This window comes from Colletotrichum godetiae, assembly GCF_030913485.1.
Source record: "Colletotrichum godetiae strain CBS 193.32 chromosome Unknown BDP55scaffold_1, whole genome shotgun sequence".
NCBI lineage: Eukaryota > Fungi > Ascomycota > Sordariomycetes > Glomerellales > Glomerellaceae > Colletotrichum > Colletotrichum godetiae.
Window position 1 is genome coordinate 1,684,806 of NW_026851249.1, and position 17,424 is coordinate 1,702,229.

General features: G+C 53.4%; 7 protein-coding genes across 7 annotated transcripts; 2 read left to right on the forward strand and 5 right to left on the reverse strand.

Moving 5' to 3' along the window:
- Positions 1-669: 669 nt before the first annotated feature.
- On the reverse strand, positions 670-3,578 carry BDP55DRAFT_17566 (uncharacterized protein). Its single transcript, XM_060565781.1, has 4 exons — positions 3,033-3,578; positions 2,363-2,923; positions 1,753-2,300; positions 670-1,685 (listed from the first exon to the last, which is right to left on the reverse strand). Exons 1-4 carry the CDS (start codon positions 3,275-3,277, stop codon positions 889-891), a joined length of 2,151 nt encoding a protein of 716 aa, XP_060437076.1. The 5' UTR covers positions 3,278-3,578; the 3' UTR covers positions 670-888.
- A 414-nt stretch (positions 3,579-3,992) lies between these two features.
- On the reverse strand, positions 3,993-5,789 carry BDP55DRAFT_641234 (uncharacterized protein). The gene is made up of 2 exons (XM_060573382.1): positions 4,644-5,789; positions 3,993-4,589 (listed from the first exon to the last, which is right to left on the reverse strand). The coding sequence occupies exons 1-2, from the start codon at positions 5,598-5,600 to the stop codon at positions 4,206-4,208; spliced, it is 1,341 nt and encodes a 446-aa protein (XP_060437077.1). The 5' UTR covers positions 5,601-5,789; the 3' UTR covers positions 3,993-4,205.
- Positions 5,790-5,795: 6 nt separating this feature from the next.
- BDP55DRAFT_641238 (splicing factor 3B subunit 10-domain-containing protein) lies at positions 5,796-6,512 on the forward strand. Its single transcript, XM_060573383.1, has 3 exons — positions 5,796-5,986; positions 6,043-6,249; positions 6,312-6,512. Exons 1-3 carry the CDS (start codon positions 5,915-5,917, stop codon positions 6,354-6,356), a joined length of 324 nt encoding a protein of 107 aa, XP_060437078.1. The 5' UTR covers positions 5,796-5,914; the 3' UTR covers positions 6,357-6,512.
- On the reverse strand, positions 6,513-7,841 carry BDP55DRAFT_641241 (MAGE family protein). The gene is made up of 4 exons (XM_060573384.1): positions 7,656-7,841; positions 7,395-7,602; positions 7,208-7,339; positions 6,513-7,156 (listed from the first exon to the last, which is right to left on the reverse strand). Exons 1-4 carry the CDS (start codon positions 7,683-7,685, stop codon positions 6,609-6,611), a joined length of 918 nt encoding a protein of 305 aa, XP_060437079.1. The 5' UTR covers positions 7,686-7,841; the 3' UTR covers positions 6,513-6,608.
- Positions 7,842-8,041: 200 nt separating this feature from the next.
- BDP55DRAFT_538536 (mitochondrial inner-membrane-bound regulator-domain-containing protein) lies at positions 8,042-10,825 on the forward strand (the record flags this gene model as incomplete). The annotated part of the gene is made up of 3 exons (XM_060567955.1): positions 8,042-9,023; positions 9,072-9,334; positions 9,383-10,825. The coding sequence occupies 3 exons, from the start codon at positions 8,042-8,044 to the stop codon at positions 10,823-10,825; spliced, it is 2,688 nt and encodes an 895-aa protein (XP_060437080.1).
- Positions 10,826-11,655: 830 nt separating this feature from the next.
- On the reverse strand, positions 11,656-13,324 carry BDP55DRAFT_722552 (translation elongation factor EF-1 alpha; the record flags this gene model as incomplete). Its single annotated transcript, XM_060578625.1, has 5 exons — positions 11,656-11,691; positions 11,754-12,826; positions 12,937-13,060; positions 13,116-13,126; positions 13,186-13,324. The coding sequence occupies 5 exons, from the start codon at positions 13,322-13,324 to the stop codon at positions 11,656-11,658; spliced, it is 1,383 nt and encodes a 460-aa protein (XP_060437081.1).
- Positions 13,325-15,210: 1,886 nt separating this feature from the next.
- Positions 15,211-15,815, reverse strand: BDP55DRAFT_17761 (uncharacterized protein). The gene has a single exon (XM_060565793.1). The coding sequence runs from the start codon at positions 15,742-15,744 to the stop codon at positions 15,373-15,375; it is 372 nt and encodes a 123-aa protein (XP_060437082.1). The 5' UTR covers positions 15,745-15,815; the 3' UTR covers positions 15,211-15,372.
- Between the last annotated feature and the right edge of the window lie 1,609 nt (positions 15,816-17,424).

A 17,424-nucleotide genomic window follows, 5' to 3' on the forward strand; every position in this document is an offset into this window, starting at 1 on the left:
CCCATGGCTTTGATGGCCCTCACGAATGCCTGTGATTGGTTGTGTCGGCTGTTTGCTTTCTACCGCTGTCATAGGTCTTTGAAACTTCATAATAGGGCCGTTCCAATAGAAGGCTTCCCCCTTCGCCTTCTCTGAATTGATTATTCATTGAGACGCTGGTCCACCTCAACCAGCCTTGCCCCAAACATCTCGAGTCTATACCACACACGTGAAGCTATGGAGAATATGTATTATAAGCATAAGACAAATGCAAATAAGGTAACGGGAAGTAAATATATATCAAGGCTTTATCTCCCTAGTCGAGAGCTTTATCCCTCCTGCTTTGTTACTATCGTGATATTTATTATGAGTGCAAGACGAATACAAGCGGGGTAACGAGAAGTGAACAAACGCAGAGCCTTTGTCTCTCTAGTAGAGAGCTTTTTCCTTTCTACCACTTTACTAGCTCTGATCACTGCGGTTAATTGGGTACGCCCTCAAGCCCCCCTGGCTCTCATCAACAACGTAGGGGCACTCTGATCCTGCTACTTCCCGGGGCAATTGCCGGCTGCTTGCCTTCCACCGAGGCGCCTTTTACACTCCGCGATGAGCAGGCCCAAGGCAGTAGCCAATTGGTCTTTCTCTTGTACTCCACAATGTATGTGTCAATGAGGTCAGGGGTCAGACGACGATGACAATCTAGAAGCAATAGTGATGATATTCTTCTACCAGATTGTAACACCCCGTACTCCGAAATCAATGATGAAGCTAACATCTCGCCCGCCTTCTAAAAAAAAAAAAAGAGACCCGGAACTAAACGCCAATTTCAAAGCAAAAGGTTCGCTGTCGCTGCTCAATAGAACACTAGTAGCAAATCGAGCGCCGAATGCTGCGAACCAATTAAACCCACTACCCGCTACCACTAGGGGAAGGCCCAAGATTCATGACCCCCTGAAACGAGGGATCGAGGTTCATCGTCGGATCCTGGACCTGTCCCAAATCAAACCCCGGTGTAGCGGCACCAGCCATTCCATCAGGCCAATTCATGGCCATCGTTGCCCACAGGTCATTATAAACAGGCTGTCCATTCACCATCACAGGCGTCCCATTCGGCGCCGGTGTGACTAGCCCATGCGTGCCATCCCTACTCAGATCCTGGTCCCAAATCGGGAAATACTGATCCAGACTCCCGTCAAACATCGGACACCCGCGAATCGTCCGCGGCAACTTATTCACTGGCGTCTCGATATTGGCGACGCGAGCCTCGTACTTACGCTTAACGACCGCAAAGACAACCTTTCCAGCCGACAAGACGTCCATGGTACTCTTCGTCGCGGGCGTCAACGTCAGAGCCTCGCTGTTGGCGCACAGGCGGGCGAGATACGAGTCGAACTGCAGCTGCTCGCGGGCGCGGGCGTGATCCCACTCCGGACAGAGCGGCATCGGGAAAGAGAGGCGGATGGCGAGGATGACGGCCTGGATGAAGCGGCCCCAGTCGATGGAGCTGAGCTCGACAAAGGCGGCGGCGGGGAGGTTGGTCATGAAGTCGAAGAGGGTGCGGAGGAGGGTTAGGCATTTGTCGAGGCGGGGGCCGGGGATGGGAGGGCCAAGGTCGCTGTCGCCTATTTTTGCTGTTGAGCGGAGGGTGTAGATCGGCCCAGCGAGGAGGAACATTTCGGTGAAGAGATTTGCTAGCGTAAGGGAGTCTGCGACGTGTGAGTTAGTATGAAAGTGAGTGTGAGTTGCCAGGTGGATGAGAGAATAAAGACTGACTGATGTCGCCGAGGCTGCTTGGTATACGGCCTTGCCACTCCCTCAGCTGGCTCTCGAGCCCGAGAAACATGAAATGAACCTGCTGCTTCGCCTGCTCCCCTTGTGGGATAGTCTTTGAGATGGCAGCCGATTCCTCGGTAATGTGAACCAGCCTAGCGAGCCACGCGAGAGTGTGGTCTCCCTTGAGCGCAGAGTTGTGCTCGAGCAGATCGCAGCAGGTGGCCGTCCACGATGTGTAGTCGAGGGCCAGGATCGCCATCTTGGCCCAGGCCATTGCGAATCTAGCATCGGTCAGAGTCGTGCGGCGGAAATACTGCAGAAAGGGCAGTACGTGCGCTGAGACCAGATAGTAGCAGGACATGTAGGCACGGATACCGTCCATTTGATCTGGCGTAGAGAACGACGACGACGATGACGCCGCCCCACAACCAGCTTGTGAGCCTACGCCTTGAGGTGGATGGTTCAGCTCGAGATCGTGGAGGATCTCGGCCGCCATGCGCACATATTGGAAGGCTTGCTTGTTCTTTGGGCGGAGATGAAAGGGGTACCTGGATTCTGTTTGTAAGAGGAGGAGTTCTTGCTAGAACGAGTCAAAGGTGACGTAACTTACCATGCAGTGTAAATGAGCAGGCCTTGGAGGAGCTCCAGCGTCCGCTCGCCGCCGGCCACGAACTTGAGACCGAGGATCTTGCGGAACTCTTCATCGTAGAGGGTGTGACCCTGCAATGCACTAGTAGCAGACGCCGTCGATAGAATGGCGAGGAGCATGAACGGTTTCGTCTTTGACAAGGACGTGACTGTTGCGTCGGGCGGAAGTGCCACGCATGGGAAATGCTTGAGCATGACGCGGAAGGTCGACAGCAGCTTTTCGGCCGAGTCTAGGTTGAACTGCGGTTTGAGACCGAAGCTCGATACCGAGACGGACGGGCCCGAGGACGGTGGAGACGAGATGGCCGAGTGGGGACCGCTGCCGGAGCCGGCGTCGAGGCCGAACATCATGTCTATGGACTCTAGGTCGGACTCTGGAGGCAGAAATTCCTCCAAGTACTTGTCGTGGCGCGCGGCGAGGGTTTCAAGGTCGTCGGCTTCTTCTGCTTGGGGCATCTCAAAGTCGATGCTGAATGTCTTTGAGGGCCCCGGTGGAGGGGGTGGTCTAGGGGTGTCCTGATTCCTGGAGCAGTGTACATGTGAGTATAGTAGGTGAGGCGGTAAACCCAGTAGGAAGTTGATTCGCCATCCAATAGGAGGTAGAGAGAACGGAGAAGATCGAGAGAGCTTACTGCTTGGACTGCCGTGGACGACGGGTCCTGGGCCCGGTGCGGAAGATGCATTCTCTCTTGAAGTCGAGACATCTGGGTCGGTTGGTCGGTTGGTGAGCATACGGACGGATCGACTTATACGCCGGGGCAGCTCGGGGAGTACCGCCCGGCTTAAGGGTGGCCACACACAACAAACCTTCGACATATTCCCAGCTGCACACTGGTCTGGCACTTGACCTTGGCTGCCCTGCACGCTTCACAGGCATTGGTCACCCTCTGCCGCGGGTTGGCGCCGGCGTCAGGATCGGTACCGGGCTCCATGATGCGTTGGCGAAGCGGAGTGACGGATCGGGACTATGGGATACTCGGGTATTCGGCCCGGAAAAGAGTGATGTGATAGGCACGAGTGCTGATTATGTTTGCAGAAGAGCTTGGCAGAGAGTGAGAGAGAGACGAAGAGGAAGTGGTCGGCGACCTCCCGTGTCTGGACGAGCTGGGAGAGTAAAGTCGAGATCCACTGCCTACGAAGCTACGCCAAGCTAAGAGAAGATGGTGGAGCCGATGGAATGAGAGCGTTATCTGATCAGCTCAGAGCTCAGCTGGCGCCTTGGATGTCTTGCAGGTGAGCGGATGGGGGAGGGGGGAGTGAGTTGGGTGTAATTCCACAAGAACCAAATCATCCGGCACTTTGGCAGTTTCGCGGGGTGAGAGAGACATGGGTTGAGGAAAAGGGCGGCGAATGAGTCGAACGAGTCCTCCGGCGACCTTCGGATGTTGTTGATTGGCCGGTGTCTTGAGAGAACTGCATGCGTCAGGCTAAGCGGCTCCGCTCTTAGGGCGGATTCCAGGGGTCTTTTTTGGAAGTTTGGATGCTTTACCGAACCGGCTTAGGTGCTGGAGCTGCCGTGGACCGTGGTTGTGGCTTTGGCCTTGGTGCTGACGATAAGTTCCGAACTACATCGGAGTCTTCGAGTGCCAGCGTGGCTTTCTGAAACGTCACCATGAGCCTCGTCAACCACTCACGGATACGCTTATTTGAGTTGGAAGGTTTGGTAGGATAATGCTTTGTTATTTGAATGGGATGTATTTGTTATCATAAGCCGACCTCACGGGCAAGATTCGCCTCGTAAGAAATGTCGCGCTGTACCAACTCTACTGAAAGTCTTCGAAGGAGTCATGTTGGTGAGCACTTCCTTAGCGCTGTACATCTTTGATATCAGGATTGCTCCCCTTGAAGACGCGATCAAACGCGTCGTCAAGCCGCCACACAAACTTGGAGATGTCGTTGACGTGATACTTGGTCTTCTCATCGTTGTCGTAGACCAAGTGCTCCCCCTGAGTGCCGATATCGATGCCGAGTCCCTTCCAATTCGGGATGTGAACCCCTTCACGATGAGGCTGGAAATCTGAGCTGGCGCAGCGGGATGAACAATACACTATACTCTGTCCCAGCTGTTCTGCGCATTCTTCACAGATCACAGGCCCCTCGCCGCTACCGCCCATCTCCTCATCTTCCTCCTTGAGCTGGATGCATCCCTTCCCTGCCGCACAGCTGTGCGCCGTGTTGACGTGTTCATCCTGCATCACATGTTAGCCTGCGATGAAATGGTGCAGTGGTAGAAAATGACTTACGTATGCCGCCTCGTAACACTTTTCCGAGTCGAAGACTGTCCTCTTAGTGAGGCTCAACTCGGCAAAGATCAAACACAGAGGGCACGCGATCACGTCCGATGAGACCTTGCCGGAGCATGCGAGGCACGGCGGCAGATCGTACAATTCCTTGTTGACTTGCGGCCCCTGAGGCGGGGGCTGCTGCCGCTTCTGAGATTTCAGGAGCTTATCCTGCTCGTGTGCTGCTTGCGCCCTCTTGAGCTCATTCAGTGTTCGCTTGTGCCTGTCCATGTTCCCGGCAGCATTGGACCTAGCCGACTTGTCGGCCTGCATGGCCCCCATCACTTCGTCGATGGATGCTCCGGACCGCAGCTTCTCCACGTACTTACTGCATGATGCCGGAATTTCGCCCGTGCTCGGGTTGCGGAAGAAGACGTCAATGACGACGTCGGTTGCCTTCTCTGGCGGCAGGTCGTCGAATTTCGGTGCAAGCTCCTCCAAACCCGGTGCGCTGTTGACTCCTCTACCGACTACTTTTCGAACATCTTCAATAACAGCAGCGGTGGATTTTTGCTCGTCCTCCAACGAAGCCTGGAATTCGTCTTTACCAATCGAGGCCTCAGCGATCTGTCCCGCTACCGATTTGGGCAGAGTTTCGCGGTAATGTCTCTGCTTTTCCTTGTCGATCCGAGCCTCGATGGACTTGAGGTCTTCCGTAAAGTCTTTCAGCTTGGCGAATAAGCCATCGAGATCACTTAGGAAGGCCTTGTTGTCGGAGAACCACTCATCCTTGGAATCAGCATATCTGCTTCTCATCGTCTCCACAACCTCCCCGTAACAGTCCTTGCAGTGGGCAACGTGGGCCTTACTATGCTCCTCCGCGCACTTGGTCTTCAATTTTTCGATGGATTCGGCCTCATTTTTCTGCTGTTTCCGCTTGGCCTGCAGAGCCCTCTGCTGGATCTGGGTCTTGCTCATCGTGGCGTCGTTGTCGTGGTTGTCGTAGGCAACGAAGGTGTCGATTGGGAAAGTAATAGGATTTCAACCCCCCCAAACTGATTGGATAATGAGAGTAGTATAGAATTGCAATGAGATGCAAGATTGTCTATTTGATAGAGTTCCTTTTGTTTACGTTGAGATGTAAGGTAGATGAAGGAGACTGAGAAGTCCGTGGTTGAGTTGGAAAGGAGTGGGTCTCCAAGGTGAAGGCACCTAGCTTGGACGTGCACGTCCCTTCCAGCTTTGTTCGGTGAACGTCTGCCGAGCTTCAGCCGGCGCATCCATGGAAGACAATGCTGTGGATTGAAGCTTTTCGATATCGCAAACAACATCCACATTTCTGCTCAGCAACACAAGACAACATGGTATGTAGACATGTTCGTAAGAAACTTGGGAAGTGTCTAACGGTAGTGATATGTAGGCCGATAAACTCCGCAACCAGCAAGAACTCGAGCGCCTTCAGGCCAAGTATGTTGGTACAGGACACCCCGATACGACGAGTTGGGAGTGGAAGACCAACATTTACCGCGACACGTACTCATCCATCGCCGGCCACCCCCCTATGCTGTCGTACATGGCGCTGGCCGAGAATGAGCCCACACAGCTCTTGCGTGCGAGGTTAATCAGGGTATATTCCAGCCTACCTACGTGCCCCAGGCGATCCGAGACGCGCTTGCTGACTGCTTCTAGAAAATGATGCAACCCGCTGGCCCACCACCACAACGCGAAGATTAACGATCAGCGAAGACTACCGAAGCATGGATCTTGGAAGAAACATCGGGGTTTGCAAGGGCACTGGCGTTGGGGATATTGTGGTCGAGAATCAGTAATGGAGGGTTAGACACCCTCAGAAATCCATTCGCCATCATTGGCTGTTCGTAAATGCATACGCTTGGAATGCTTGCTACTTCTTGGGTATCCCGTTCCACCGAACATTGCGTCCCTAACCTTGGACCTTCTCTCTGTCTCTATGCCGCCACGCCTACCTCAATGCGATGGCCCAGCTTCGGCCTGTGACATATCCACATCGCCATCCCCATCCTCAGCCGGACGAATTCCAAAACTCGCCCCAATCTTCTTCTCCAACTCCGCATCAGCCTGCTCATCCCAGACAGAACGCACCATGCCCGCCGCCCCCTCGGCGCCAATCTCCTCGAGCCCGCGCGGTCCAATGAGCCATGTAATGTCCTCGCTGCCGTCCTGCGCCTGCGTCGCTGCGTTCTTCTGAACTTTCCGCACGACGTAGCCTTGTGTCTGCATGCGCTTCAACACATCCTCTGTCCTCTCCACTGCCACGTTGGCCTCGGCGTTGAGGCGATTCAGGTGCCGCCGCAACTTCTGCTCAGACAGCTCGCCGCCGCTGAGGAAGATGATGGTCACGATCATGGTGTAGAAGCCTACGTAGGAGGCTTCGGCGTCGGCGCTCGGTGCTTTTGAGGGGGCAAGGATGGCCGGGGCACGGTATTCGGAGGGAAGGGTCGAGGAAAGAACGTAGACGCCTGAGCTGGTCTTTGCTTGCGAGCCGGACTTTAATGCTGCATGTTGTTAGCGGGGGGCCGCCAGATGATCTCGAGTCGGAGACTTGCCTTGTCGCTTCTCCGCCATTGTGAACTTTTCCCTCACTGCCAGTTCCCGCAGCTCCATGCCCCAGACGAGGCGGAGCTGCTGTTGCGCCAGGTCGAAGACTTTTCTGAAGGCTCTACCCTGATCTCCAAGTACTGAAGCGGTCGTCAGTAATGTTCACTGTGCTCCGAGTCGATTGTAGCTCAGTACCTCGCTCCTTGATACCATCTCGACGGATAGGCGTCCGGGAAAATTCGCAGGCAAGAGCATATCGAACCAGCTTTTTGGCCAGCTGATCTTCTGCGCTCGCCTCTGCGTCTACCGCGCCGTGTTCGGATCCTTCTTCTTCTGCGGATTCGTCCTGATTTCGCCGTTGTCGAGGATGTCTCGGTTCCTCCTCTGAGTCTTCATCATCAACCTAGGTGCTGTCAGTCTCGAAGGCGACCTTTGAGGATTCGGCGCGGGGCATACGGGTCGTCTCCGTCTTTGTGAAGGGGGCATAGTGGTTCTGGGTGGATGGAAAGGAATTTGATTCTGACGGGACAATCTCGAAGACTCAAGTTTCGTATTTTACATGTAGTAGAATGTAAAAGTGTAGGCTATTCACCTGAATAAAGTAAATAGGCAGCTAAAGTTCAATGGATTTGCAGTCTGGAGCGACGCGACGCGCTTTTGGCGGTGCCACTTTAGGCCCTTCGCACCTGCGGGAAGTTCGCGCTTCTTTATCTTATCTCTTATCTTATCGCCAACAGCTCCCGTCGCAAAAATTTGGGAGCTCTGGTTTGAGTGACATGGTTGTATGTTCGCAAAGGCATGTGAGTGCTCATACAGCGTTAATCTGCGTTTCTTTCCTTCAAATGATTTCGCGAGCAGTATTTGCTCGTGGTGTGTGCCTGCGATGCCAATTACGAATCCTCGACCGACCGAGAGCTCACAGCTCACCTCGATTCGCCCCTTTTCGAACCGAATTCCTCCAGCGAAGGACGTATAGTTCCGAGTCGGCATGGGAGCGCCTTACCAGAACTTCAGAAGGAAAGGATGAATATTCGTCAACCAGAAAAGTGCCTGAGAGGGATGTCTTGCCTATCAATGAACAACCTTCTCAGACGTCTTCCACGACAGTAAAACAAGATGGCGCATCGATCGAAACCGAACCGACAGCTCCTACCTTGTCCGGTGGTCCCATAAAGCGAAGCGGTCCTCTCTTGAAGAGATACTACATTGGCGAAGACCCTCTCGACCGCCTCTCGAGACGCCGCGTAGGCAATCGTAGCGTATACGTCCATTCCGAGGCACTGGGCATCAACATACTGGGAGAAAAAGGACAAGCGATCGTAATGCGCGACATGAGAGGCAGCAACCAGAACGTTAAGCAATTGCCCATTCACGAGATTATCCCCGATACAATCGACATCAGCCAAAGCCTTGAGGCTGAAGAGAAGGATCTGACGATGGAGGAGGCACTATCGAACCTTGACGAGATCCGGCCCTGGGACCCCATTGTCGCGTACGATGACTTTTATACGCTGCTGGATGTCCTCATCAATGGCTTCACAGTTGCCCAGCTTAGGGCATATCTGAGCCGCGCGAACGCAAGGGCTGCGATTGCGGCGAAGGAGAAGCAGCAGCAGCAGCAGCAGCAGCAGCAGCTCTACGATTCTGTAGAAGTGTTGACACCCTGGACCCCCTCGGCCAGTGTCGAGATCGATGGCTCGGCTAAGGAAAGGTTGGGATTGACTCTCATGCTGGAGGCATGGCGCTTGACCATGAGGGAAATTGTCGAAGGCCAGGGTTACTTGAGCGGGCGTATTGATGAGCGTTTCTTTGCCCTGCTTACGAGTGAGTAATGGGACCCGGTAATGGAAATGTTATCTAACACAAAAGCAGACGAAGAACAGCGACTGGACGCCATCAGGGAGTCCTATCTTGATCCGGGCGAAAGTATTGATATCTCGGATTCGATAATAAAGATCAACGCCACCAAGGCCAAGACACAGGCGATCCTTCAGAGACTGGACGAAGCTTCCAAGGCTATCGTCGTGAAGAACTTCAAAGCCGATTGGCTTGCTGACAGCAACGTCGATGGCAAGTTACTCTGGAACTTGGGCCAGCTCACCAATACTTTCATCGACCGCAAAAAGCGTCAAGAGGTGCGTTGGACTTCCTGTATCACGGGATGGCCATGTCTAATAGCGAAGCAGATTGAAGTGTCGTGGATCAAAAACGGAAACACGGAAGTTGCCATCGGTGAACAAGTAGACCAAGACGACACGGGTGAACAGCTAGGTCATATCGTTCAGCGTCTGCTACACTCTGCCCTCTTTCCGAGAGAGCAGTCTATCATCCTGAAGCATGAGCCAAACGTGAAGAAGGCAAGACTTGTTGCCGAGCCTCGCGGTAACGAGAAGCTTTCGTGGAAGGAGAGGCTCACACAGTGGTCTCGCTGGGTGAAGCAAGGCAGTCGAGAAACTTCTCTCGACAGGGCCTTCACCATTACGGAGGGCGACATCCTGCCTTTGCCTCTGACCACCGAGGCCCAGGCCGTGGGTTCAGAAACTCCGTGGAGCAAGCCGTACGTCTCGACAACCGCCTCGTTTGGCCAAATTCTCCACAAATACGATGAAGGAAGCTTCACAATCGCCAAGGCAGCTAAAGCCAAGAACCACATCTTCTCACCCGCCTCTCCGCCGCCCGCAGGTCTCGCACCCATCGTGGAGTCAGTCACTTCTGCGAACCCTGAAAGCGCCATCATAACTACTCTCGTCCTCGGCTTCCGAACTCACCCTTCCGTGACCAAGGAAACAACCCGCAGCCTTCCAGATCTCCTCGAACTCCACTTGACCGTCCCGGATGACCTACCGGATGGCCCCCTGGCGTGGGATGCCACTCCCAAACGTCTCGTCGCCACCCTCAGCCAGACCTTCACCGACGTTACGTACCCCTCGGAACCCGTCGACCTGCGCCTCTCACAGCCGTTGGTATCCACCATGTCTCCAGATGCCCTCGACTCATCTGCGTTCCGCGAGTATATTGAGGCCGCGAAGCTCGACCTCCTCGAAGGACGCCTGCGCCCGCCTCCCGAGGTGGAGCTGTCGAGTCTGCCTTCCGTCAACGACGACGGCAGCGTCTCCGGGCCCGTGAAGTACATGTTTGCCGGTCTCGAGATGCGTCGGACTCTCGAGGTGAGTTATGAGGGCCACAAGATCCAGTACGCGAGCATCGAGGCCGGTCTGCACGGCGGTCGCCGCTCTCAGATGAACCTTGAGGCTGTGCCGGCTCCGGCCGACGCAAAGCTGTCAAAATACGAACAGAAGGCGTATGTGAGGAAGTACCTTGAAATCGCGGAAAACTTTGTGAGAGGAGGTGTTGTACAGTGGACTGGAGAGCGGGATATTGCTAGAGAGTTCGCGCAAGTTGAAGAGACGACGGCGGCTGCGGCTGAGGAGATTGAGGTTGGGGAAGTTGGAGAGGAGCAGGCTTTTGGTGAAAGTGAGCTTGATCTTGCTGAGGAGCAGCCGGACGCCGCAGAGGAGGTAAAAGCCGAGACTTCAGGGGACAGCGATGTTGAGACTTCTGTGAACAGTGGTGTTAAGACCTCTATGGGCGACGAGGCTGAGACGCTAAAGAAGGATGACTTGTAAGACCATGTAGCAAATACTTGTAGATCAATTGTACTATCACCGATATATAATACGTTTAATCACTCAACGCTATTTGATCAAAAATATGGCATAGGTCACTGAGGACGTGATGAGCTGGATGTCATTGGTCAAGATCAAGGTACGAATGCCCTTCTCTCTTAGTCTGGACGCTGAGGTAGAAAAGGTGGCTGGTCACCCCGAGATTTGTCAGTAAGATTACCTACTTTTGTCCAATCCAAACGTCCATCGAGGCATGAGTGGCACGACTCCAAACAGACTTAGATATCCACTGAAGTTTGAGCATCATTCGCCGCGCTCAAGTACCAGACCAGGTCCACATCAAGGTCCACCATCAAACCTTGGCTTGTGGAGAGGCAACCGAAAGCCTCGGAACCGAACTACCTTACGCGGGCTTGACACATCGTGGGAAGACACGTAGCTGCCTCATTCTCGCCACAAAAATCCGATAAGGTAAACGTAACAGGGCTGGTTATTGAAACAACAAAAATAAGAAGTCACGTCCCTGGGGTAAACGATTTTGAGAAGGGACATCACATCATGAAAGCATCATGTCACGGCATTGGGGGACGTTGTTTTTAACTTGGGAATCACTTCTAGGACTCTATTTTTGTGCTACTAGGCACGTATCATGAGAAGCTTTTTTGACGTAGAATCATCCGGTCCAACCTTCCTCTCGATATTCGTGCTTTCCGCCATATCATAATGTCCTCATGCTACGCAAAGGGAATTCGTAAAGCCGTAGAAGTGAGTGAGCCACGGCGGTGAAGCCATGGGCGAACTCAGCAACCAACCCTGGTGAGGTGAATCGCTTATTTCTTGCCGGCCTTGGCAGCGGACTTGGTGACCTGGTGACGAGCATGTTAGATGACGAAGACACATGAGAGGGGTGTGAGTTGGATGAACATACCTTGCCAGCGTTACCAGCGGACTTCTCGACGGACTTGATGACACCGACGGCGACGGTCTGGCGCATGTCACGGACGGCGAAACGTCCCAGAGGGGGGTAGTCGGTGAAGGCCTCAACGCACATGGGCTTGGAGGGAACCATCTTGACGATGGCGGCGTCACCAGACTTGATGAACTTGGGGTTGTTCTCAACGGACTTTCCGGTACGTCTGTCAATCTTCTCGAGGATCTCGGAGAACTTGCAGGCAATGTGGGCAGTGTGGCAGTCGAGAACCGGGGCGTATCCAGCACCGACCTGACCGGGGTGGTTAAGGACGATGACCTGGGCGTTGAAGGAAGCGGCGCCCAAGGGGGGGTCGTTCTTGGAGTCACCGGCGACGTTGCCACGGCGGATATCCTTGACGGAGACGTTCTTCACGTTGAAGCCAACGTTGTCACCAGGGAGACCCTCAGTAAGCTGCTCGTGGTGCATCTCGACGGACTTGACTTCAGTGGTGACGTTGGCAGGGGCGAAGGTGACGACCATGCCGGGCTTGAGGACACCAGTCTCGATACGGCCGACGGGCACTGTTCCAATACCACCGATCTTGTAGACATCCTGGAGGGGAAGACGGAGGGGCTTGTCGGTGGGACGCTTGGGGGTATCGATGGCGTCAATGGCCTCGAGAAGGGTCTTGCCGGTGGACTTGCCAGCCTTGGTCTCCTTCTCCCAACCCTTGTACCAAGGAGCGTTGGTGGTGGGGGCAAGCATGTTGTCGCCGTGGAAGCCGGAGATGGGGACGAAGGCAACGGTCTTGGGGTTGTAGCCGACCTTCTTGATGAAACCGGAGGTCTCCTTGATGATCTCCTCGTAACGGGCCTCGGACCACTTGGTGGTGTCCATCTTGTTGATGGCGACGATGAGCTGCTTGACACCGAGAGTGTAGGCGAGCAGAGCGTGCTCACGGGTCTGGCCATCCTTGGAGATACCAGCCTCGAACTCACCAACACCGGCAGCGATGATAAGAACAGCGCAGTCGGCCTGGGAGGTACCGGTAATCATGTTCTTGATGAAATCACGGTGACCGGGGGCGTCTGGAAGGCAAAAGTAAGCGAGTGAAACGAAGAATTACTTTTCATCGCACTCGTCAAATCGAAGCAGGAGCTGCTCGAAATGAGAGGGACGACGAGCGAAAACAACTTACCAATGACGGTGACATAGTACTTGGGAGTCTCGAACTTCCAGAGAGCAATGTCGATGGTGATACCACGCTCACGCTCGGCCTTGAGCTTGTCAAGAACCCACGCATACTTGAAGGAGCCCTTGCCCTGTAAAATGTGTTAGAAATCGAGTGAAAAAATCATCTACAGAGTGTTCAAATACCAGCTCAGCAGCTGTCGCAGTGTTAGTTTGTTGTTCAGCATTATGAGATTGATTGGGGAAGTGTGCTTACCCTCCTTCTCGAACTTCTCGATGGTACGCTTGTCGATACCACCGCACTGGTAGATCAAGTGACCAGTGGTGGTCGACTTGCCGGAATCGACGTGGCCGATAACGACGACGTTGATGTGGTTCTTCTCTTCCTTACCCATTTTGGCGGTGGGATGTGATCGAGTTGTGTATTTGAAAGGTAAAAGCTAGGTGAGGGGGATGAGTTAGTGACGAGATCCCGATGAGGAGAATCAAGTGCGGTAAAATAAATACTCACTGCACAGGTGATCCGTAAATTTGGATTCGGTATGTACGACGAAGAGCAGAAGAGGGAAGGAAAAGCTTTGCTTTGGTGGGCGGGCGAGGCTTTTGTATGTTTGTGAGTGGAAAAGTTGGGTGGTGGAGTGTGAGTGTGAGAGGGTCGAAGTGGGCTGAGTAGAGGTGGGAGGGGGAGTGGGCCAGTGTCTACACAGGCTGCAGGGATGAGAAGGCAGGAAGGTGGGGTCAAAGGCTCTTGCTTTGGATGCCCTAAGGTAGAATTTTTCACTCACAGGCTCAGTTTTTTCGTGGTTGGTTGGGTGGTTGTTGTTTATTCCAAGTGTAGATGGCTTCTTAGCAGATCGTGGCCACGGACAAGTAGCGCGTTGTACCTTGGCTCAGGCTCGCCACGGCACGAACTAAGCGGGGCCGCTCAAGGCAGGTACGTATCGTATCACCCCTCCTTTAGTCTCCTTCCTGCGGCATGCGACGGGCGGTAACGCTCATCGTCGCTATCCATGATCACACTGTTCCAGCTGCCTATGCGATATTCATTTATTTTTGTCTCTATTGACCATATTACTATTCTTGACTTTCAATCACTGTCTCTAGATTTCAAAAGAGCATATTGTACGTTAACCCAGCTCTTGTTGCGGCAGCAGGAGTTGAGGCAACAGGATGGATGGCATGTTGATGTCACAGGTAAGGGGGGATGGAGGGGCACTCTGCAGCTCTCACCGCGCTCTCTGTGTCGCGGGGGCGCTGCAAACGATCCTGGCCTTGTCAACCCCACCGTGGAAGCTCCAGGCCTTATTGCTGCAGATCCCAGTGATGTCAATTCGTCGAATCGCCAGCCCAGCTAAAATAATGAACAATAACAAACGCATTCATCACGATCAAATTTTCCCTCGGGCACTAGCTAGCCGCCTTCTTTTTGGGAAGGAAATGAGGGGCAATATGGACCTTCCTGAGTCCTCCCCCTCGTTGTCGGGCCACTTCACCTCGTTTTTTTTTTTCTGTTGGAGTCCACCCCGAGGCAGACCATCGGCCGCGTCTCAAGTGTGCCTCTGGCTTTTCGTCCCATCCCTCCATGCTTTACCGACCACACATAGGTACCCTACCGGCCAGACACAGACAGACACACAGCGCCGTTTGGCACACACGAAATTTTCACCAGAGGGAGCGCTTTGTTCCGAGTGACCTCGATCTACTTTGCCAACGATAAGACATCCACAGCTTCGAACTCTGCCCCTCCACCCCGCCCAATCCCTGTCAGACACACAAGGTAGGTTGCCGCGCAGCCCAACCTGGGCCCCTCCTTGCCCCTCGACGACGCCGCCCAGGTTTTTTTTTTTTTTTTTTTTTTTTTGACCGTCAGACCGTCAGAGTGTAAGCCCAATCAATCCATTCGTTCGGCATGAGTCACGTATCTGGCATCTTTCTCTCTGGCACAGCTCCAGCCTTCTCCTGCATACCTTTTCGGTGCTTGGGGGCCCCTCCGTCGTAGTTTTTGGTTTGGGGCCGTGGTCGCCGTCGCCGTAGCCTTGGTCCATCCCACCTCGAAACCAAGGCTCCTCCGCGGGGCTTGTCCTTGTCTGCTTTGGTTTCCGTAGGAATTATCGATCATCGAGGGGCATTATGATTTCGTCTTGTGTTGCTTGATTCTTTTCTTGGGCAAAGGGAATGCCAACCCAAGCGGGTCCTGCGCTAACATACTCTCTCAATTATTGTCACAAACTGTCGGTGCATTAACTCCGAAAAGAATTGTGGCTGATGCGGCATTCTGACGGGGTGCGGGGTTGGAAAAAATCTGATCTCAGAAAGAGAAGAGGCAAAAAAAAAAAAAAAAAAGCCGTACTACGGACATGGGTGTCCGACAGATCCTGGCCTCAAGGGTGACGTGCAGGTGAAAGGTACCTGAACAAATCGTTCTAAGCGCCTGCGCCGCCCGTCAAGGGACAATTATTCTCATCCTCTCGCATTCTCGCAGAGCGAGATTTCCCAGACAGCGAGGTAGTATCGCGGCTGCATGCATATTTGCCATCGCGTTGGCATCTCTCTTCCCGAAATACCTAGAGTGAGAATCTATCGGGCGGCCAGATTCGCAGCATGAACGGACAACGCGGTGCGGTGCAGGGACACGTAGGAGGAGGGGAGCCACGGAGAGAGAGAGAGGGGCGCGAGACCAAACAAGACCCAGACGAGTGCGATCGCCCGCCCCAGCCCAGGCGCAAGGCCCCTCCCTCACACGAAGCGCCGCCGAGCCACAAGAGAAAGAAAAAAAAAATGAGAGCAGAATGAGGGGTATTCCATGCCCCTCCATGCTTTTTGCGCTTGCGATAAGGGGCTGAACTCCGAGACAGAAAAAAATCTAGCGTCACGTGATGAAGCTCTTCCATCCTTCATGAATGTTGTTTAAACCAGCCCATATCCCACGTCAATAGTTGCGCATCTTCTTTGCGGCGATCGCTGGCCATTTCTAAAATTTCTTAATTGGGAACAGAGACGACGGCGGTGGCGATGGACGACGTCGGAAATCGCCGGCCCCACCAGGCCGGAGAGGAAGTCACATGATCTCACTCGACGTCATCCGACGAAGACCCGCGGGGCAGGCGACGACAGCAGGATAGCTCGCCAGCGAGTCGCAAGATGGTGGATGGATTCCGAGATGGCTCTTTTACGAAGACAGTCTCTCTTCCGCTTTCATTGGACTGACATGACAGAAATTGACCGGAGACCTTTGGGGCCGAGTTGAGGAACAACAGCTTCGAAGCTGTCTACCCCAGTAAAGCGACTCCAGCGATACCGTGAGGGTCTCGACCCAATCGACAATCCCTTACAGAGCATTTCGGATAAGAACAATTTCACCTGCTGCCGATGCTTATCGGTCATCCGAACACGATGTTCCGCCTGTGCAACTTATACGCCTGCTGTGTTCAGGGCAAGTTAACGTACGAAACATCGGCCGATTTCGAGAATCCACAAGAAGGGACATAAAGATATAATGGAGCCTACCTTTTTGGGCTGCCTAGACTCCTCTCGGATAGATTTCTGTGCTATTATTGCTGCGAGAGGACTTTCCGCGCATGAAGTTAAGTCGTAGATGGAGCTAGTGTGCCCTTTAAGGACATCTACTTCTTGCTTACACGCGCGAATGCTATCGTGGATTGCACTTCCATGCTATTTCGTTTCCACTTGGCTCTCGTATGAAGATGAGCTTGAACTAAGGTCTTATAATGGGAAAGTATCATTATAATGGGAAAGTATCAGAGGAGAGGTATGAGGATGGAACATATGGGACGAATGACAACGGCAAAAGATGAGGGTTTCTAGTTCATAGGGTCACAAGTTACGAAGACATAAGACATGTTGCATGTTTGGAATTGTTCTTCCTCATCGGCATCGCCAGCCGGGACTCTTATGGCAGCTTCCGAGCATGCTCTCTCTCTCTCTCTCTTACTTAGAACCTCTGGCGTCGTTCCTGTTGGGTCCTTGGCTCCATAATTGAACACCTTCTTGTCAGGGCAGCGGTTCCTGCGGGATAGAAAGTGAATTCTTCTTCCATCTTTGATCACAACTCGAACGCCAGGCAATCCTCCGAACACTTTGAGCACTGGCACAAATCTCTCCCGCGGCTCTCAGGCTAAGTGTTACATATGTCGGGTCGGGCGCACTAAAGAGAGCCGTTAGATGTCACTTAGCAGGCACAACTTTACCAGCGAACAGGGGGCCCCAATGCTGAGTTACGATGTCTACCTGATGTCTGTCACAAAAAGTTGCCAACGCCGTCATTGTCGTATTTCTCCTAGCAGTCACACCTCCACCCGATTCAACGTCCAGCGCATGTCTCACCTTCTCCAGCAGCATAAGATGATGGTATCGGATGGTTTTAATCGTTTACTTGTACACGTCCTACTCTGTCTTTGATGTCAGTACATGGACATACTACAACTGCCTCAGGACAGTTTTCTTACGAGAGACTTACACGATATCCTCACCTGCT